This window comes from Mytilus edulis, chromosome 11 (assembly GCF_963676685.1).
Source record: "Mytilus edulis chromosome 11, xbMytEdul2.2, whole genome shotgun sequence".
In the NCBI taxonomy this organism is placed as follows: Eukaryota; Metazoa; Mollusca; class Bivalvia; order Mytilida; family Mytilidae; genus Mytilus; species Mytilus edulis.
The window spans coordinates 3,773,005-3,793,538 of record NC_092354.1 but is presented as its reverse complement, the minus strand read 5'-3'; the positions used below and the strand labels follow the sequence as shown (position 1 = coordinate 3,793,538).

The window sequence follows — 20,534 nt, the reverse complement described above, 5'->3', positions numbered from 1 at the left end:
GATTGTAAGGTGTATATGTCTGTCTGGCAGAGTTCATCTGACCTTGACCTCATTTTTATGGTTCATTGGTCAGTGTTTAGTTTTCCTGTTTAAGTCTGCTTCTTAGATACTATAAGCAATAAGGTCAACTTTATTTGATGCATGGAATGATTGTAAGGTGTACATGTCTTTCTGACTTGGTTTATATGACCTTGACCTCATTTTCATGGATCATTAATAATTTTAAGTTTATGTGATACTTGTAGTGAAACTTTATCTTTAGGACTATCAACATAAAACCAATCATGGTTAGTAAAGCAGGCGAGACATTTCAGCGGGTGCACTCTTGTCAGAACTATTCCGAGTTACTTTTCTAAAAACCATATATACTTATATTGGGTGAATGCCCCCCAGACTAGGCAAGTTAGTAGAAGAGACCCTTTGTCTATAATTTTGAAAACCATTATAAAGAGAAAATCTGATAAGAGCTAAAATGATCAGGATGTTGAGCTCTGCCAATTGTCTATACTTGTCAAAACCGTCAGATGACTTCTTGTAGGATTTATTGCCCTCAAATGACAAATTTTACCATTTTTAGCTCACCTGGCCCGAAGGGCCAAGTGAGTTTTTTTCATCACTTGGCGTCCGGCGTCGTCGTCGTCGTCCGTCGTCTGTCGTCCGTCGTCATCCGTCGTCGTTAACTTTTAAAAAAATCTTCTCCTCTGAAACTACTGGGCCAAATTACACCAAACTTGGCCACAATCATCTCTGGGGTATCTAGTTTAAAAAATGTGTGGCGTGACCCGCCAAACCAACCAAGATGGCCGCCATGGCTAAAAATAGAACATAGGGGTAAAATGCAGTTTTTGGCAAATATAACTAAAAAAACGAAGCATTTAGAGCAAATCTGACATGGGGTGATATTGTTTATCAGGTCAAGATCTATCTGCTCTAAAATTTTCAGATGAATCCGACAATCTGTTGTTAGGTTGCTGCCCCTGAATTGGTAATTTTAGGGAAAATTTTGCTGTTTTTGGTTATCTTGAATATTATTATAGGTAGAGATAAACTGTAAACAGCAATAATGTTCAGCAAAGTAAGATTTACAAATAAGTTAACATGGCCAAAATTGTCAGTCAACCCCTTTAGGAGTTATTGCCCTTTAAAGTCAGTTTTTAACCATTTTCCTAAATTTTATATATCTTTTACAAAAATCTTCTCCTCTGAAACTGCTAGGCCAAATTACACCAAACTTGGCCACAATCATCTCTGGGGTATCTTGTTTAAAAAATGTGTGGTGTGACCGACCAAACCAACCAAGATGGCCGCCATGGCTAAAAATAGAACATAGGGGTAAAACACAGTTTTTGGCTTATAACTCAAAAACCAAAGCATTTAGAGCAAATCTGACTGGGAGTACAATTGTTCATCAGGTCAAGATCTATCTGCCCAAACATTTTCAGATGAATCAGAGAACCCGTCGTTGGGTTGCTGCCCCTGGATTGGTAATTTTAAGGAAATTTTGCTGTTTTCGGTTATTATCTTGAATATTATTATAGATAGAGATAAACTGTAAACAGCAATAATGTTCAGCAAAGTAAGATTCACAAATAAGTCAACATGATCAAAATGGTCAATTGACCCCCTAAGGAGTAATTGTCCTTTATAGTAAATTTTTAACTATTTTCATAAAATTTGTAAATTTTTACTACCGGTAACATTTTCAACAGAAACTATTGGGCCAAGTTCATTATAGATAGTGATAATTGTAAGCAGCAAGAATGTTCAGTAAAGTAAGATGTACCACCATCACCAAAACATTATTTTGTCATGAATCCATCTGCTTCCTTTGTTTAATATTCACATAGACCAAGGTGAGCGACACAGGCTCTTTAGAGCCTCTAGTTTTTATTTTTGCCTACTATCTTGAAAACTATAATAGATACAGCGGTGAAGATGATGAACAAGACAAGTTCTACAGATAGGTCAACATGGTCAAAATTGTCTATAGACTCCTTAGGCCACGGTTTTTTTATTTGTTGGTTTACGGATCCGCCGACCCGATTTTGCCGATTTTCAGAATAAAAATAAAATTGACTTTTCATGCTTTTTTATTCCCGCCGACCCTTTTAAATGCATTATCCCTGAAAAATAATTAAAATTTTCTTTATTATGAAATGAAATGCATTAATCATTAACAAAGTTGACTGTAACACTTTCTGTTGTGAAAAATAAAACTTCCAATTTACGTTTCTAAAAATAGACAAATCAATTATAACTGACCTTGAAATGTCTTTTGCGCAAATAATTTTGTGGAACGAAACCTGTGTTTAAAACCACTTACAAAATAAGTTCGTTTCCCTTATTTGTCATCAGTCCGTAAGATGCATCATCTCAGAGAAATAGACTTGTCCAAATGTGGACAGGTGGAATACATCAATTAAAGTAATGAATATTAACAAATCATTTGAAATTTTCTTGTTTCATAGATAACAAAAAATATCGATCATTGGGATAAAAACCGGATTGCATGACAACTGATTAACCCGATATTGTCGTTTTTCCAGTGGATGAGTCTATTACGTTTTTCGACACGTGTGTTGAAACTTATTTTTGTACGACGTCTTTATATTTTTTTCTTTATCAGTTTTTGTGCTTGAAGATCATTATTCACCAAGTTTTCTGGAATTGATTGAGAGCTACGCGAATCTGTTTTTCTTGTTTGTGAAATGACGATTTAATTTTGTCTTTGTCCGTGCAACCCCCCTTTTTTACAGGAAATTATTAAAAGATGTCATGCGATGTTCATGATCACCGATCAATAATATTTCAACAAACTTAATGTTAAGAAATGATGACAAAACAGCATATAAGACCAACATTTTGTTAGTAAGGTGAAATATATATTTATTTTGCGTATTTTTTCTGTTTTGAAAGATATTTTTTTTCTTTTTTTTTCCCGACCGACCGACCCGACTTTTTTATGCGAAAAATCCGTAAACCAACAAATTAAAAAACCGTGGCCTTATTAGAGTTATTGCCCTTCGCTGACCAATCTTTCCGTTTTTTGCCTTCTATCTTCAGGGATGATTCCACTATACAGTTTAGGGCCGCTTAGCGGCCCTTAAGACAGCTAGCGGCCCCCAAAAATGTTTGTGAATATAAATTCCCAATACAGGAAAATAAAATGAAAAATGTTTTTTCCGTGAAAGTTTCCGTCACCAATTACGGCAACTTTATTTTTTCATAGTTTGTTGTCAAAACGTAGCTGCCGAATTCGATTGATAAAAATGTTATGGGAGTAATTTATCTCGTAAAAGAAGATCGCTCAGCAGGTTAATCAAAAACATTTTTTTTTGACAACATGGGTGTCAAAGCAGACCTCGGCAAAGAGCAAATTCAAATTTTGATACATTGATCTATAATTTTATTGGGCGCCAATCTCGTAAAAGCGAACTACCCAGCAGATTCGGTTATGTAATTTGATTAAAAATTGTTTTGTAAAAGAAATTATTTTATATTATGCTCTATTTCCTCAAAAGACAAAAGTTTGAACGTTTTTGAAAATAATGTTGATGATAGACCATTCATGAAATGAGCCCCCCCCCCTCCCTTGAAATACGATGTCATCATTATGGAACTGTTTCAAAAGATATAAAAATGATCCAAATAATTTTAGAGTTCTCTCGTTATGTTGCTTTAAATATCTATCAGTTACATTTTTATAGTATATACACTTTTGTAATTGATTTTCTGAATTCAACAAAATTGGCCAGTTCAATTTGAAATCCATTTGAATCAAGGTGAGTTTATAGAGATGATCTGTTGAAAAAATACCCAATGGATGATTTTTTTCAGTGATTAGTATGGCAAGCCGTTTTGCTATTTAATCTAATTCAAAACTTTATAAGATGTCTTATATAATAGTCCATTATATTTCTTATATAGTTTGTAAGATATCTTATAAAGTTTATAAGATATCTTATATAGTTCATGAGATATCTTACATAATTTATGAGATATCTTATATAGTTTATAAGATATCTTATTTGGTTTATAAGATATCTTATATAGTTTATAAGATATCTTATATAGTTTATAAGATATCTTATATAGTTTATAATATATCTTATATAGTTTATAAGATATCTCATAACTTTCTTTATCAGATATCTTATAAATTATATAAGCTATCTTATAAACTATGTGTTATATCTTATAAACTATATACGAAATCTTATATAAAGTATATTTATAAGATATCTTATATACTATGTAAGATATCTTATAATCGATATTAAATATCTTCTTAATTATATAAGATATCTATTTTGTATAAGATATCTAATAAAAAAGATAATTTAAGATATCTTATATATGATATAAGATATATTATTAGAGATATCGTATATAAATTATAAGATATTTCATATAATTTATAAGATATCGTATATAATTTTCTTAATATGATATCAAATAAACTATACAAGATATCTTATATAAAAATATAAGATATTTCATAGTCTTTATGAGATTTCTTATAAACTCTAGAAGTTAACTTATAAAGTATCTAAGATATCTAAGTATAAAGTATATAAGATAACTTATAAAGTATATAAGATATCTTTTAAAATATATAACATATCTTATAAAGTTTACAAGGTATATTATAAAGAATATAGCATATCTTATTAAGTATATAATATATCTTATAAGTATATCTGATATCTAATAAAGTTTATAAGATATCTTATAAATTATATAAGATATCTTATAAAGTATATATGATATCTTATGAAGTATATAAGATATCTAATAAAGTTTTAAACTTTTATTAGATATCTTATTAAATATATACATGATATATGATATCTCATATAATATAATACATATCATATAGTATATGATATATGATATAATATATAAGATAGCTTTTAAAAATGAAATAATATAAGTTATTTCATATATTGAATGAGATAGCTTATATATTATAAATAAAGGCATCAGTAGTATACCGCTGTTCAAAACTCATAAATCCATGGACAAAAAACAAAATCGGGGTAACAAACCAAAACCGAGCGAAACGCATTAAATATAACAGATATCTTATATAAATCTTATATATGATATAATATATCTTATATATTATGAGATAATTTGAAATTCGAATGAATAGCCAAACTGCTTGCTTTAGGTTTATGTTAGCTGGTATATATTTTTTGGTAATATGCCTCGTTTACCAAAGTTAAGGTAGATCACCAGCATATATTTTCTGAGACAGAATTTTTTTATAATTTGCCAAAATGAAGATTTTACTATGCTCTTTTCAAAAATTAAATAAAAAGTATGGGTCACCGTGCTATTTTTCAAGCTATGAGTCGTTGGAAATTGCAAAAATTTGGTTAGTTTGTTCATGAAAAAACACATTAGTGTGCATAAAAAAAATTCTAAGAGATAGAATTTTGAAATAAATTGTGAGAAGAAAGATTTCATAATATGTCTTAAGAAAATTTACATTTATAAGTTGGATTAAGGCATGCTACTGTGATGCCTCTAGTGCAGTGTTAAACAACGGATATATTCCAGATTTTTTTTCATTGAAAAGAGGGGTTCGTCAAGGGGATCCTCTGTCTCCTTATCTATTTATTTTAGTTTTGGAACTACTCAGTGCAGCTATTAAAAATGACCCTGATGTTGCTGGAGTAACTATTAATGACTCAGAATTTTTATTGAGTCAATATGCTGATGATTCTTCCCTTGTCCTGGATGGTGACCAAAAGTCTCTAAATCAATGTCTAAATTTGTTTGATAAATTTTCAGAATGTGCTGTACTCAGGTGTAATGTTGACAAAACTGAGGCCATATGGATTGGGTCAAAAAAGGGTAGTATGGAAAAACTTTTACCAGAAAAAAATCTTGTTTGGAACCTTTCTGGGAGGTTCAAACTATTAGGAATATGGTTTGAGCTTGCTAAAAGGGATAAGACTCTATGTAATTTTACAGCCAAGATAAACAGTATCAAGTCACTTCTTAATACTTGGGCTTATAGAGAACTAACATATATTGGGAGGGTGGTGGTGATTAAAACTTTAGCACTTCCCATTCTGGTTCAAGTTCTGACTGTCCTCCCTAACCCCCCAGATGGGGTTTTGAAGGAGATTCAAAATATATTTTTCAATTTTTTATGGAAAGGAAAACCAGATAAAGTGAAAAGAACAGTGGTTATGTCCGAACACTGTGATGGCGGTCTTAAGATGCCTAATATTTACTATTTTTGTTATAGCGTTAAAATGTCTTGGCTGTATAAATTACTAGACCCCCAAAATTACTCTCCTCGGAAAGTGTTGCTGCTTAGTTATATACAAAAATTTGGGGGGGACAAAATTTTACATTTAAGTAAGGAAGGATTGCTTTATTTAGCAAAAAAAGTCAATCCCTTTTGGCATGATATCCTGGTTAATTTTTCAAAATTGAAAAATAAACTGAAAGTTGAAAACAACACCGATATTCTGTCCCAGTCCATATGGCTAAATCCAAACATCAAAATGGATGGCAAGATGATTTTGAAGGGTAAATATATTGAAAATTGCATATTTTTCATCAATGATCTGGTATCAGATAATAATACATTATTCTCATATGAAGAATTTGCGAAAAAGTATAATTTCAATACTAATTTTGTAGAGTTTTATGGTATTTTAAGTGCTATTCCAAATATATGGAAAAGTAGGATAGTAGGTAGTTCTAAACTTGATAATATTGAAAATAAATTAGTAGATAAAGTTAAAAAAGAACCTAAATCTTGTAAATTTTTCTATAATTTATTTCTGGAGGATAATAAAGTATTATCTCTTTCTTCCCGTAACAAATGGGAAATAGACTTAAATTTACAGATTGAAGATTGGAATGCTATTTATTCCATGCCCTTCATTATAACCAAAAATTCGTTTTTACAAAATTTTCAATTTAAGATTGTTCATAGGATTTTACCATGTAATTCCTTTTTATATAAATGTAAATTAAAAGAAACTGAACTATGTACATGATGTACATTTTGTTCAGAAGTTAAAGAAAATATTTTTCACATTTTTGGGGAATGTAATGTAACACAAAACTTCTGGTTATCCATTATAGATTGGATTAGAAATTATGAAATCTTCTTGCCTTTTAGTGCAAAAGAGGTCATTTTAGGTGTGTCTGAGGATTCTGTCAACAGTAAAACAGTTAATAATATCTTGTTGTTATTTAAATACTATATATACAAATGTAAGAGTGTATTGCCCACAAAATATGGTGGGATAGAATATTTAAAGTATTGGATTACAATAGAAAAATACTCTGTATGTTTCTTAACCCCTACACAAAAAATAAAAATGGATCAGAAGTGGCAATTGTTAGAAGCAGCATTTAATTGACAAAATCAATTGTAATATTTATATCTTGTTATACCATTATGATTTAATCGATCTGATAAGTATTAATTAACTTTTTATGCCTTGTGTATAATACTGTATTATGTAATTTCACATGTTTCATCTTGAAAAATAAAATAATTACAAAAAAATGTCTTAAGAAAACAAAAGGAAACATGGTGTCACCGAGCTTGTTTTCTTGCTACAAGTAAAAATAAAAAAATTCCCTATTAGCCCATTGTAAATTTTGTACTAAAAGAGTAATTTCCCTTAAATGGCTCATTTGAAAAAAAAGATTTTAAAACCAAAAAAATGATATTTGGTAAAATATTTTGTGTAATACCATTAATTAACAAGTTTTCTTTAAATAGAAAAAAACAGTCTAACCATTGAATTGCAAATCTGTCTCCAAACTTGCAGATTTAAGCAAATAACTAGACCGATTTTGTACTGTTATTGTACACTCCAAGATGGCGGTATACCATGAATCTACCTTAAGATGATAGTGCATCATGTGCAATGATGATCATGTATTACAACTTCCCTGGTCTGAATCCAATAACTTCTTCAATCAGTGTACATGGTTAAACTTTAAATTATACATTTTCCGTTTTTACAGGAAAAGGATATTATTTCGTCTTATATTGTATGCCTAAAAAATTCCCAATTGGGATGAAAATTCCCAATTTGATGTTCAAGGGACCCATTTGAAAACACCTGGAATCATCCCTGATCTTAAAACTATATTAGACAGATAGAAAATTAGCTAGGCAAAAATGATCAGCAAAACAAAATCTACAATGAAGACAATATAGAGGAAATGGTCAGATGACTCTTTTTGGAGTTATTGCCCTTATCGCCCTTAGTCAAGATCTACTAACAATTCAAATTTTGCCGATATAGTTAAGTAGACTGACTCTTTATAGGAGGGATAGCCCTTAAATGAGGATTTTGTTTATCTTCTTTTGTGTTTTGAGCAAAAACTAAAGAAGTTAGAGAGAAACTAAACAGGCTAAATGATAAGCAATACGAGATCATCTAAACTGATTTTTGTCGTGAATTCTATTCTTGTCTACAATGTTGGAGAGTGTCCGTTGTTGAATATGCACATAGACCAAGGTGAGCGACACAGGCTCTTTAGAGACTCTAGTTAAAAGTTATCTAGTAAATACAATCTAGTTAATGCTGCTGCCATATTAATTTTTATGCAAGGAGAAGTATTTAGATATATATTGAAATTCTCAAAACAGAAAGAGTTGTTCAACATGTTCAACAAGAAAAAAAAGATATATATATATATATATATATATATCTGTCATTTGTGGATAGATGTCTTATTGGCAGTCTTACCCCAGGTGTCTATAGTTTTATACCATATTCAGTATACATGTATTAGAATATTATTATTAGTATATTAGTAAAACTTTATAAAACAAATTCTCTTAATAATACAATAAATATGTCTCCTGTCTTACACACTTGATAATATATAAATTAATGCATAAATATGTTGTCTAAATTTTTTCTTCACTGTAAAAAGTTAAGAAGACACTTTAAATATCACTATTTTGAACTAAATGTGCATACACACTTATTCAAAATGGTGGAAATTCTAATGCAATGTACTTACCAAAAGATGTTTCCATAAATATTTGTTAAAACATCAATCTTCCTTAATCCAAAAGTCATGCCATCAGAAGAATACACTGCACTATTCAATGTCTATACAGTTATTAGTAAACATCCATTGTAAAATTCTTATTTTATTTATGATAGCTAGAAGACATCTTTGCTTGCCATGTGTATGCTCAAGCCCAGTTCAAATTTTAACTTTGTTTGAGGTTTTTTAGGGTATTGTGACAGTGTGACCCCTTTAACATTTGCCCCTAATAATAACTATTAATTACCAAAATCTTGAATATTTGATATATCTTATAATAAAAAAATACTGTTTGTTTTTTTATTTTTATGTTATGAGTTATAGTTAAGTAAATACCTGTAGAAAAATGTATAAAAACATGTGCTTCCCTTAATTTTGCCTCAAACTCTGTGTACATTTACAATAAAATTTCCTGTCTTCTTGTACTTTACACATGTACACAGAGATAAATTGAAAACAGATGGGCACATAACATTTATATCACCAGCTCATATTTCTAATTGCTCAACTTTTGCTCAACTTTTGCTCAACTACATGAAAAGTTAAACCAAAGATCAATTGCTCAACTTTTCTTCAACTACAAAAAAAATCAAAGTCTAAATGCTCAACTTTGCTCAACTATATGAAAACCAAAGATCAATTGCTCAACTCTTTCTCAACTTAATGGCCAGGTTCAGTTGAGGGCCAGTTGAGCGACATCTATCAAACATACAGTGCTTGGCAAAGTTTGAGTTGAGCTATAAAATTGAGAATGGAAATGGGGAATGTGTCAAAGAGACAACAACCCAACCATAGAGCAGACAACAGCAGAAGGTCACCATCAGGTCTTCAATGCAACGAGAAATTCACGCACCTGGAGGCGTCCTTCAGCTGGCCCCTAAACAAATATATACTAGTTCAGTGATAATGAACACCATACTAAACTCCAAATTGTACATAAGAAACTAAAAGTTAAAATAATACAAGACTAACAAAGGCCAGAGGCTCCTGACTCGGGACAGGCGCAAAAATGCGGCGGGGTTAAACATGTTTGTGAGATCTCAACCCTCACCCTATACCTCTAGCCAATGCAGAAAGGTAAACGCATAACAATACGCATTAAAATTCAGTTCAAGAGAAGTTCGAGTCTGATGTCAGAAGATGTAACCAAAGAAAGCTGCTCAACACCTAGCCCTCAACTATTTTACTTAAAACAGCTAGCCCTCAACTGTCCTCCACATAGCCCTCAACTGTCCTGCACATAGCCCTCAACTTTTTTTTTCTGTAGGGGTATTAAACTATTTGACAAGTTTTCACACAGGGCATGATAGTTTATAGCATATTTTTCTTTTGTAGACTGTCATGTCAAAGACATCCCAAGAAGTAACTCCTGACACCCATTTACAGGAACCTGCAGCACCAGTAGTTGAAGGTAATTATCAGATCATCATCTCAAAATTGAGGTATCAAAAGAGGATCAAATTCAAACATTGACACAAAGACATATGGACACATTGACCAGTTGACAAATTAACACATTGACATATTTCTACATTGACAGTTCTAAAGCTTTTTACACATCAACTCCTTGAGAGATCTACACATTGACATATTGACACATTGACATATTGACACATTGACAGATCAACACTTAAACAGACTCATATACTGACACATTGAGGTATCCACACTTAGACCATTGTAGACAGATCAACACAATAACAGACTCATATATGCATCGACACATCAGGCCTCTACAATAACTTTTTTTCAACTTGTCCAGTAGGACAAGTACATACCAAAACTTGTCCGAATGAAATTGTTACTTGTCCAAATTTTTTTTAACCCAAATTAACCTTTTTACATTTTAAGTTGATTAAAGGAACAAAACGAATTTAAATAATAAAATAGAATTTGATGAATTTATTTTGAAATACTTTTCAAAAATATGAGTCAAGTACAACTAAATCTAGTCATGTCACAGGACTTAGGTTCTAGTTTTCACCAATGCCAGTCTCATCAGAATCTAAACATTAGGCACCATCTGATAGGCCTGTACACTCATCATTGCTCATTGGATTTTTTTTTAGTTGAAAAAAGTTTTATTCAAATGCAATCAATAAAAAGAAGATGAGGTCTGATTGCCAATGAGAAAACTCATATGGTATTTATTAAAAAAGAACATAATAAGGTAAGAAAATGAGATACTGATTTGTCTTGGTCCCAAATTGTCTCCTACTAAATATGTGTCCTACGGTGCCAAACTGTCTTAAACTTCGAGCTAAACCTGTCCAGGTGACAAACTGTACTATAAAGTTACCTTATCTATAAAGCGCAGCATTGATTCGGATCAGTAAGACTGGTTTCCGAGAATAGTATACTTTTGACCTGTTAAAAAGTACCTGACAAAGAACCAGTTAAAAATTATCGATTGCAAGTCGAAGAAAAAGGTTTTGCATTTGAATAGACAGAATACAGAAACCACGTGACAGAAACATGTCAAATTAATATTTGTTTTGTTTGTTTGTTGTTTATAATTATACTCTGTTCATTAAAGTTGGATGAAGTTTATTTTCTGCAGAAAAATTGTACTTGTCCCAACGGACAAGCTTGAGACAGCTTTTACTTGTCCGACCTTTTTTCCCTCTGGTACCGGACAATTGGACAAGCGTTATTGTCGAGGTCTGCACATTGCTATATTGACACACTGACAGATTAACACTTTTACAGATTCATACATCTGCACATTGACATATCGACAAACTGACAGATCAACACGAAACAGACTCATCAATTGGCATATTGCTACACTGACAAATCAACACATAAACATATTCATACATCAACACATTGTCATATCGATACACTGACAAATCAACACATAAACATATTCATACATCAACACATTGTCATATCGATACACTGACAAATCAACACATAAACATATTCATACATCAACACATTGTCATATCGATACACTGACAAATCAACACATAAACATATTCATACATCAACACATTGTCATATCGATACACTGACAAATCAACACATAAACATATTCATACATCAACACATTGTCATATCGATACACTGACAAATCAACACATAAACATATTCATACATCAACACATTGTCATATCGATACACTGACAAATCAACACATAAACATATTCATACATCAACACATTGTCATATCGATACACTGACAAATCAACACTTAAACAGATTCATACATCAACACATTACCATATTGACACACTGACAGATTAGAAAAAATAACAGACTCATATATTGACTCATTGTTATATTGAAACACTGACAGATCAACACATCAACTGACTCATACATCAACATTTGATATATCAACACATTGACAGATCAACACATTAACAGACTCACACATCAACATATCAACACATTAACATACTAAAACATCTACACATTGATACATCGACATACTGACAAATCAACCCATTAACACTCATACATCAAAACACTGACAGATCTACATAGAACAAGACTCATACATCAACACAATGACCTATTGATACCTTGAGAGACCTAAAAATCAATGCATTGCCATATAAACACACTGACAGATTAACAAATTAACAGATTCAAACATGAAACATTAATACACTGATATATCAATACATTAACACTCATACATCGACACATAAACATATTGACACACTGACAGATCAACACATCAACTGACTCATACATCAACATTTGATATATCAACACATTGACAGATCAACACATTAACAGACTCACACATCAACACATAGACATATTGACACACTAACAGATTTAACACATCAACACATTGACATATTGATACACTGACAGATCAACATATTAACAGACTGGTACATCAACACATTGACATATTGACACACTGACAAATCAAAAAATAAACAGACCCATACATCAGCACATATACATATTGACACATTGACAAACTTAACACATTAAAAGATTCACACTGATAGATCAACATATTAAAAGACTCGTACATCAACACAATGACATATTGAACAGACACATTGACATATTGACACACTGACAGATCAACATATTACCAGTCTCCCACTTCAACAATTTGACATATCCACACACTGACAAATCAACACTTTAACACACATTTGTCATCACGCTGATAGATCAACACATTGACAGGCTCATACATCAACACATTGACATATTGACACACTTACATATCAACATATAACCAGATTCATACATCAACACATTGACATATTGACACACTTACATATCAACATATAACCAGATTCATACATCAACACATTGACATATTGACACACTTACATATCAACATATAACCAGATTCATACATCAACACATTGACATATTGACACACTTACATATCAACATATAACCAGACTCATACATCAACACATTGACATATCAACATATAACCAGACTCAAACATCAACACATTGACATATTGACACACTTACATATCAACATATAACCAGATTCATACATCAACACATTGAATATTGAAACATTGACAGATCAACACTTAAGCACACATACATCATCACGCTAATAGATCAACACATTGATAGACTCATGCATCAGCACATTGGATATTGACACACTGACATATCAACATATTACCAGACTCAAACATCAACACATTGACATATTGACACACTGACATATCAACACATTCCCTGACTCAAACATCAACACATTGACATATTGACACACTGACATATCAACACATTCCCTGACTCAAACATCAACACATTGACATAATGACACACTGACATATCAACACATTTCCTGACTCAAACATCAACACATTGACATATTGACACACTGAATATCAACATCTTACTAGACTCAAACATAAACACATTGACAGATGAACACATTAACAGACTCATACATTGACACATTAACAGACTGAAACATTTGCATATTGACAAATTGACACACTGACAAATCAACACATTAACAGACTAAGATATTCACACGTCGACATATTGACACATTGACAGGATCATACATCAATACATAGACATATAGACACTCTTGAACATATTGAACCACAAACATATTGAAAAACTCATACATTAACACATTAACATATTGACACACTGTCAAATCAACACATTAACAGTCTCTAACATCCACAAGTTGACATTACGACACATTAACAGACTCACACAGCAACTCATTTGGATATTGACACACTGACAGATGAACACTATTACAGATTAATAAATCTACACATTAACATATTAAAACACTAACAAATTAACACATTAACAGACTTCTACATCATTACACCAATAATTCAATACATAAACAGGCTAATACATAAAAACATAGACATAAAGACATTGTGACATATTTAACGCATTGACATATCGAAAAGATGACATATCAACATATTAACCAACAAATGAGGAGAAATTATCTATGAGTGTTTGTATGGATACATTTTTTTTTTCACAACATGAACAAATCAAAACTTTCCAATTTTTTTTAATTTTTTTTAGATTCCATCGGAAAAGGGCAACAGTCTGCCATGTTAAATCGTTTATTAGGGAAGGGCAGCTATGAATCTTTTGATATGAGATGCATGGTAACTGGCCAATTTTCTGTTGGGAAGTCGACTCTTGTTAAGCTGTTAGCTGGAGAAATTATACCTGATGGTCGACACCCGACAGATGGGATTTCTCTGGTAGAAGGTCGCTGTGGCCTAGATATTCTTACAAAAGAGTGGATTCTTGTTGATCCAGGTGAGAAAAGGCATAAGTACAAACATCTGACCACATTTAAAAAAAACTCTATTGCATGGACTGCGCTATCAGCAGAGATGTTATAGCACTGATTTAAATTAGTTTCACATTGTAGCCATCTTTTTTGTGCCTTCTATTCACGCACCATATTAATTCAATATCAAATCTTATTTGTGTATGAAAATCTTAACATCATTACTAATCTCATTAGAAAGATGTTAAGGTTTTTATATTTTGAAATTGAATTTAAATGTTAAAATTATGCAATGAATTAACATTTATTTTCCATAATCAATAATTTCATCAATCAATCAGTTAAAATATGACTCTCTTTAAAATGTGTTAATAGCATTATATGAATGTTACACCTGATAAGATATGATTCTTATCTTAATTCTGATTTTTCTTACATTCTTCACTTGGTTTTGACAGCCTGCATCTGTTTTGGATTTGATTTGCCTGATGTATTAAATATAATTTCAGACTCTTACAATGCCCTGGATGTTGTGTATCATAAGGTTTTAATGACCTCTCTGGAAGAAGAGGAGGAGAGTGAACTTACCAACAAAGCTGCAGATACAAGCTCAACTGGTTATGCCAAAGCTACACTTTCCTCTTTGCCCTCAGAACAGTCTGCAGCAGCACAATCTCTACCATCTACGAAATCCTCCAATGTGCCTCACACGGTAAAACAGATGGAAAAGAAAATGAGAACAAGAATGACTAAAGAAGAAATAAGAAAGAAAATGGAAAAGGTCCTCAAAAGTGGGAAGTATAAGATGAAAGTTGGACGTCTTATCTTCTGGGATTTTGGTGGACAATATGTTTGTCTAACAACACATCAGACCTTCATGACGTTCCGAGCGTTGTTTCTTGTAGTATTTGATGGAAGCAAAGATTTGCATGAACAGGTCCCTGATGTGATGTGTTTTCCAGGGCAGCACATGACGCCAACTCCAGCAGGTAATGTGCATGTTATTTACACTCAGATAATGAAAACAGGATACATTTCTATAACAGCAAGGGAATATTCAAAAAACAATCAAATTTGTCTTAATATTTACAGCTAATACATTAATGCTAGCAAGACAAATCTTTGTTTTGCTTGCTTGCTTTGCTTGTATCAATGTTTGCTCAAGCATGGCAATTAAGATAGGCGGGGCTTCAGCTTGTATACATCATACTTAAATTTTATTGGACGTTATGTTTGAAGTTAAGGACAGTCACACTAAATTTTAAAACATCACAAGATGACAAATATAAAGCGAAATCGTAGAAATGGAAGCCAAAAAATTTGTTATTTTTCTCGAAGATATGCATTTTTTATCATCCAACTGAAAAGACTGTCGTCAAGTACTTTTAGAAAAGCAGTTGGATGATGAAAATGCATGTCTTGCTAGCATTAATGTATTAGCTGTAAGCCAATCTAAAGGTTTACGTAACTTGTTTACATTGCCACTTTGAGCTTCCATATCACAAAGGAAATGCTGGGATTGGTGTTGGGGGTAATTGCCTCAAAATTTTGGGAATTAGCGGCCAAAAAGGGTAAAAAAACATGCATTTTTTTAGTTTCAGGACAATAACTTTTGTGTAAGTGTATGGATCTTTCTGAAATTATACTACAAGGTTCCATATCACAAAGGGAAGGCTGGGTTGGAGTTTTGGGGCAATTGCCCTAAATGTTTAGGAATTTGGGACCAAAAAGGACACAAAAAGCTTTTTTTTCTAGTTTCCAGACAATAACTTGTGTTCAAAAGTATGGATCTCTCTGAAATTGTACTGCAAGGTATTATACCACAAAGGGAAGGCTGGGATTGAGTTTGGGGTGATGAATCATAAGGGGTTCAAAAAATTTTGGGGGGATTTTTTTTTTTTTTTTTTTTCATTTTTTTTTTTTTTTATTTGTTTATTTCTGATATATATATATAAAAGCAAATAATAATGATATGGCAGGAGATACACACCAAACAGGATATGTGAATTATTATATTAAGTATTGTGCAATAGCAAATTATTTTCAATTGCACAGTATTGCGCTATAGCAAGAAATTTTCAATTGCACAGTATTGCGCTATAGCAAGAAATCTTCAATTGCACAGTATTGTAGGTGTGATCTGACCTTAACATCATTTTCATTTCATTGAGGTTTAGTATTTTTTCTAATACTATATGTAATAGGTCAACTATATTTGGTGTATGGAAATATTTTATGATGTACATGTCAGTCTCCATGTATCATCTGACCTTTACCTGATTCTCATGGATCATTGATCAATGTTAAGTTTTCATGGTTAAGTTTGTTTCTTAGATACTACAAGCAATAGTTCGACTATATTGAATGCATAGATTGATTGTACGGTGTACATGTCTGCCTGGTATGGTTTATCTGACCTTGACCTCCTTTTCATGGTTCATTGGTCAATGTTAAGTTTTCTTGGTCATATCTATAAATTAACTGTTTACAAAACTTTTGAATTTTTGAAATACTAAGGCTTTTCTACCTGAGGAATAGATTACCTTGTGTATATTTGGAAAAACTTTCAGGAATTTTGGTCCTCAATGCTCTTCAACCTCGTACTTTATTTGGCCTTTTTAACATTTTTGGATTCGAGCGTCACTGATGAGTCCTTTGTAGACGGACCGGTCAACTACATTAAGTGAATTAAATGATTGTTAGATGTACATGTATTTCTGTTTAGTTTATCTGACCTTGACCTCATTTTCTTGGATCATGCTAAGTTTATGTGATACATATAGTTGTAGTAAAACTTTATATCTAGGACTATCAACATAATATAAATGGTTAGTAAAGAAGGCGAGATATTTCAGTGTGTGCACTATTGTTGTTATTCCTTAAATCTATTTTGTTAAAACTTCGTATTAAATAGCTGCAAAACAAATAACTGAGAGCAGAATAAAAAAGGAAAAAACCAATTTTCCTCTTTTTTCACTCTTAATTCTGACAAGTGCAATTAGAGGCCAAATTCGGACCAGAACGTAATAAATTTATTCTATAACCCATGTATTTGAGAAAAAATCATAAAAACAAAGACAATTCTGTTATATTAGTATTTATTTGTTACATTTCAAAATAAATTTATACTGAATTCTACACTTAGCTGTCCATTTTTAGTCAACTCTCTGTAAAGGATACAACATAGAATAAATTTATTCTAAATGCATGGTGCTTACTGTATATGATCATGTATAAAATAAATTTATTATATAGAGCCATAATATCTATTATTAGTTCGAGAAAATCATAGAATAAATTTATTCTTCATTCAATGTCATTTATGATTATGATAATATTGATCTCTATGGTGAGGCTGAGACACAGAATAAATTTATTCTTGTTTTAATGCGATTTCGGATTATAATAAAATATAAAATAAATTTATTTTGAAGTAAAGTTATCTGTATGATGAAGCTGTGACACAGAGTAAATTTATTCTAGTTTCAATGCGATTTCGGATTATGATAAAATATAAAATAAATTTATTTTGAAGTAAAGTTATCTGTATGGCTGAGACACAGAATTAATTTATTTTACATTCAATATGAATTTTGTTCTATATAAAAATAATCTTAAAAATATCTCCTGATAAAAAATTAAAATAATTTAAAAGAAAATTCCATCGGTCTTATTTATTACAGACAAACTGATACAATAAATTGCTTCGCCAAGCGCAGCTGGATACGGCCGCAGAGGTCAAATCTTAAACATTTGGGACAAAAATGGACACAATGTTCGTGCATGATACAGGTCTGAATTTGGATTATAATTAAATACTTGATGCAATATAGGTAACTGACACAGAATAACGGTAGCCAAAAAACTTAGAATTGGTTATATCATTTGAATTTATATTTAATTTTTGGCTTTTGTGCAATACACTATGCTGTTGCGAATTGCCCCCCCCCCCCCAAAAAAAAAAAAATAAAAAAATAAATAAATATATTTACCTCTTTTTTATGCTTTTGTGCAATACACTATGCTGTTGCTATTTGAACCCTCACCCCCAAAAAATATACCCTTGCCCCTAATTTTTTTGGCAACATGATATTTGAAATTTTCTTTTTCAATTTCTGAAATCTGTAATGAGTGAAAATTTTGGTTTTTTTTTTCACACAAGAGACAAGCTTCGTTATAATGCAAATGGTACTAATCGTTAAGTAATCTGATCTTTTATTGACATACAGATCTGTAGTTTGAATTATTCATCTTCAAACTCTTCTTAACTTTTCGAACAATTATCTTTGTAAATGTCAACATTTTATCTTCTAATATTCCCAAATACATGTTTCCATTATTCCGTTCAACCACAGCTATCTGAAAGATCAAATAAAAAAGTGCATATAAAAAAAAATGGAAAATGTGTCTATGGGCTACAAATGCCCCCGCTCGTAAATATACACGTGTCAACTTCCACATTCAGATACATCATGTACATGTACACGATTAAAGTAGTTAAGACTGATTTGTGATTTTAACATTCGGTTGAGGCAAACTAAAGTATAAGTGAACGGAAACGAAAAAATCAGCATTTTTTATGTTTATAAATGGCCTTAACTCAAGAACGGTAGAATTGATGCCACTCAATTTAAACCTTGATCTGTGTTTTATGGTAATATGCATTGTGTATACGATTTATTACATTTGCTTGAGGCAAACTAAAGTTAGAGAACAGAAGCGAAAAATCCAGCAATTTTATGTTTATAAATGGGCATAAATCAAGATGGTAAAAGTTATGCCACCCATGCAACATCTTACACTAACCTTGTCAAAAACGAACTGTAACTTGTAAAGTAAGCAAATGTTTCAGAGAGATGTACAAGGACTAAAGGAGCAGCCGGATCTGATCGCCGTATAAATAAGATATGCAAATGATTGTACAACTGCACATCACATATCAGGCCCTCACTCTAAAATTCATAATATATTCCTTTACATAGAGTAACCGATACATTGCACGCATTCTTAAAATAATGACTTTTAATTCACTAATAACAATTCCGGCCGAAATACAATTGTCAAAATATGAATTATATTAGCACTTTCAAAACCTTTTGCGATGAGATAAGAAAGAACACTTTTTATAAAACAACAATTATGTTTCTTAATTTCAGCATTCTAAGATATTTCTTGCAAGCCAGTTAAAAGTTTAATCTTTTAAATTACCTCTGTAGATTTTTCTCAAAATGTATCCTTCACTAATGTTCTCTGTGGTTGTAGTAACTTCTGTCATTTTGTCTGCCTTCTAAACTTTTGTGTTTCTTTAAAAATTCCTTTTGATAGAAGTGTCTAGTGACCTATAAAGAACAGCGTATTATATTTTGACTGAAATCGTCATATTATCCATGAAGATGGAGACTTTTTGTCAATTGTTCTGTGTGCCAAACAGATTGCATGAGAGTGTGAGTACAGTTCTTTAGGTACTTATGAAAATGTTCAAAACTAGTTTTTTACATAAAATAGTCTATTAGTCGTTTATTTGTTTTTCGCAATGGTGTTTTATTGTTTCATAGACTTATGAGTATAAATATCCTTTGGATTCAGTGGCGGAGCCAGTTAGGGTTCCGTGCTTTGAACGCCCCCTTTTTTGACGATCAATGGTTTTAAATTGGAACAAATGTTTAGAACCCTCTTTTAAAAATGGCTGGTCCCGCCCCTGGGTATCTTTCACTTTTTGCTCAAATAATAGGTACATGTTCCATCTTTCT

At 31.6% G+C, this 20,534-nt stretch overlaps 1 protein-coding gene across 1 annotated transcript in view; it reads left to right on the top strand.

Annotated features, from left to right (window-relative positions):
- Positions 1-20,534, top strand: part of LOC139493905 (uncharacterized) — an 81,442-nt gene that overhangs the window by 12,152 nt on the left and 48,756 nt on the right. Inside the window, exons 4-6 of the mRNA XM_071282066.1 lie at positions 10,387-10,462; positions 14,568-14,810; positions 15,294-15,773. Coding sequence (XP_071138167.1) covers positions 10,387-10,462; positions 14,568-14,810; positions 15,294-15,773 — 799 coding nt within the window. The remainder of the gene's footprint in view (positions 1-10,386; positions 10,463-14,567; positions 14,811-15,293; positions 15,774-20,534) is intronic.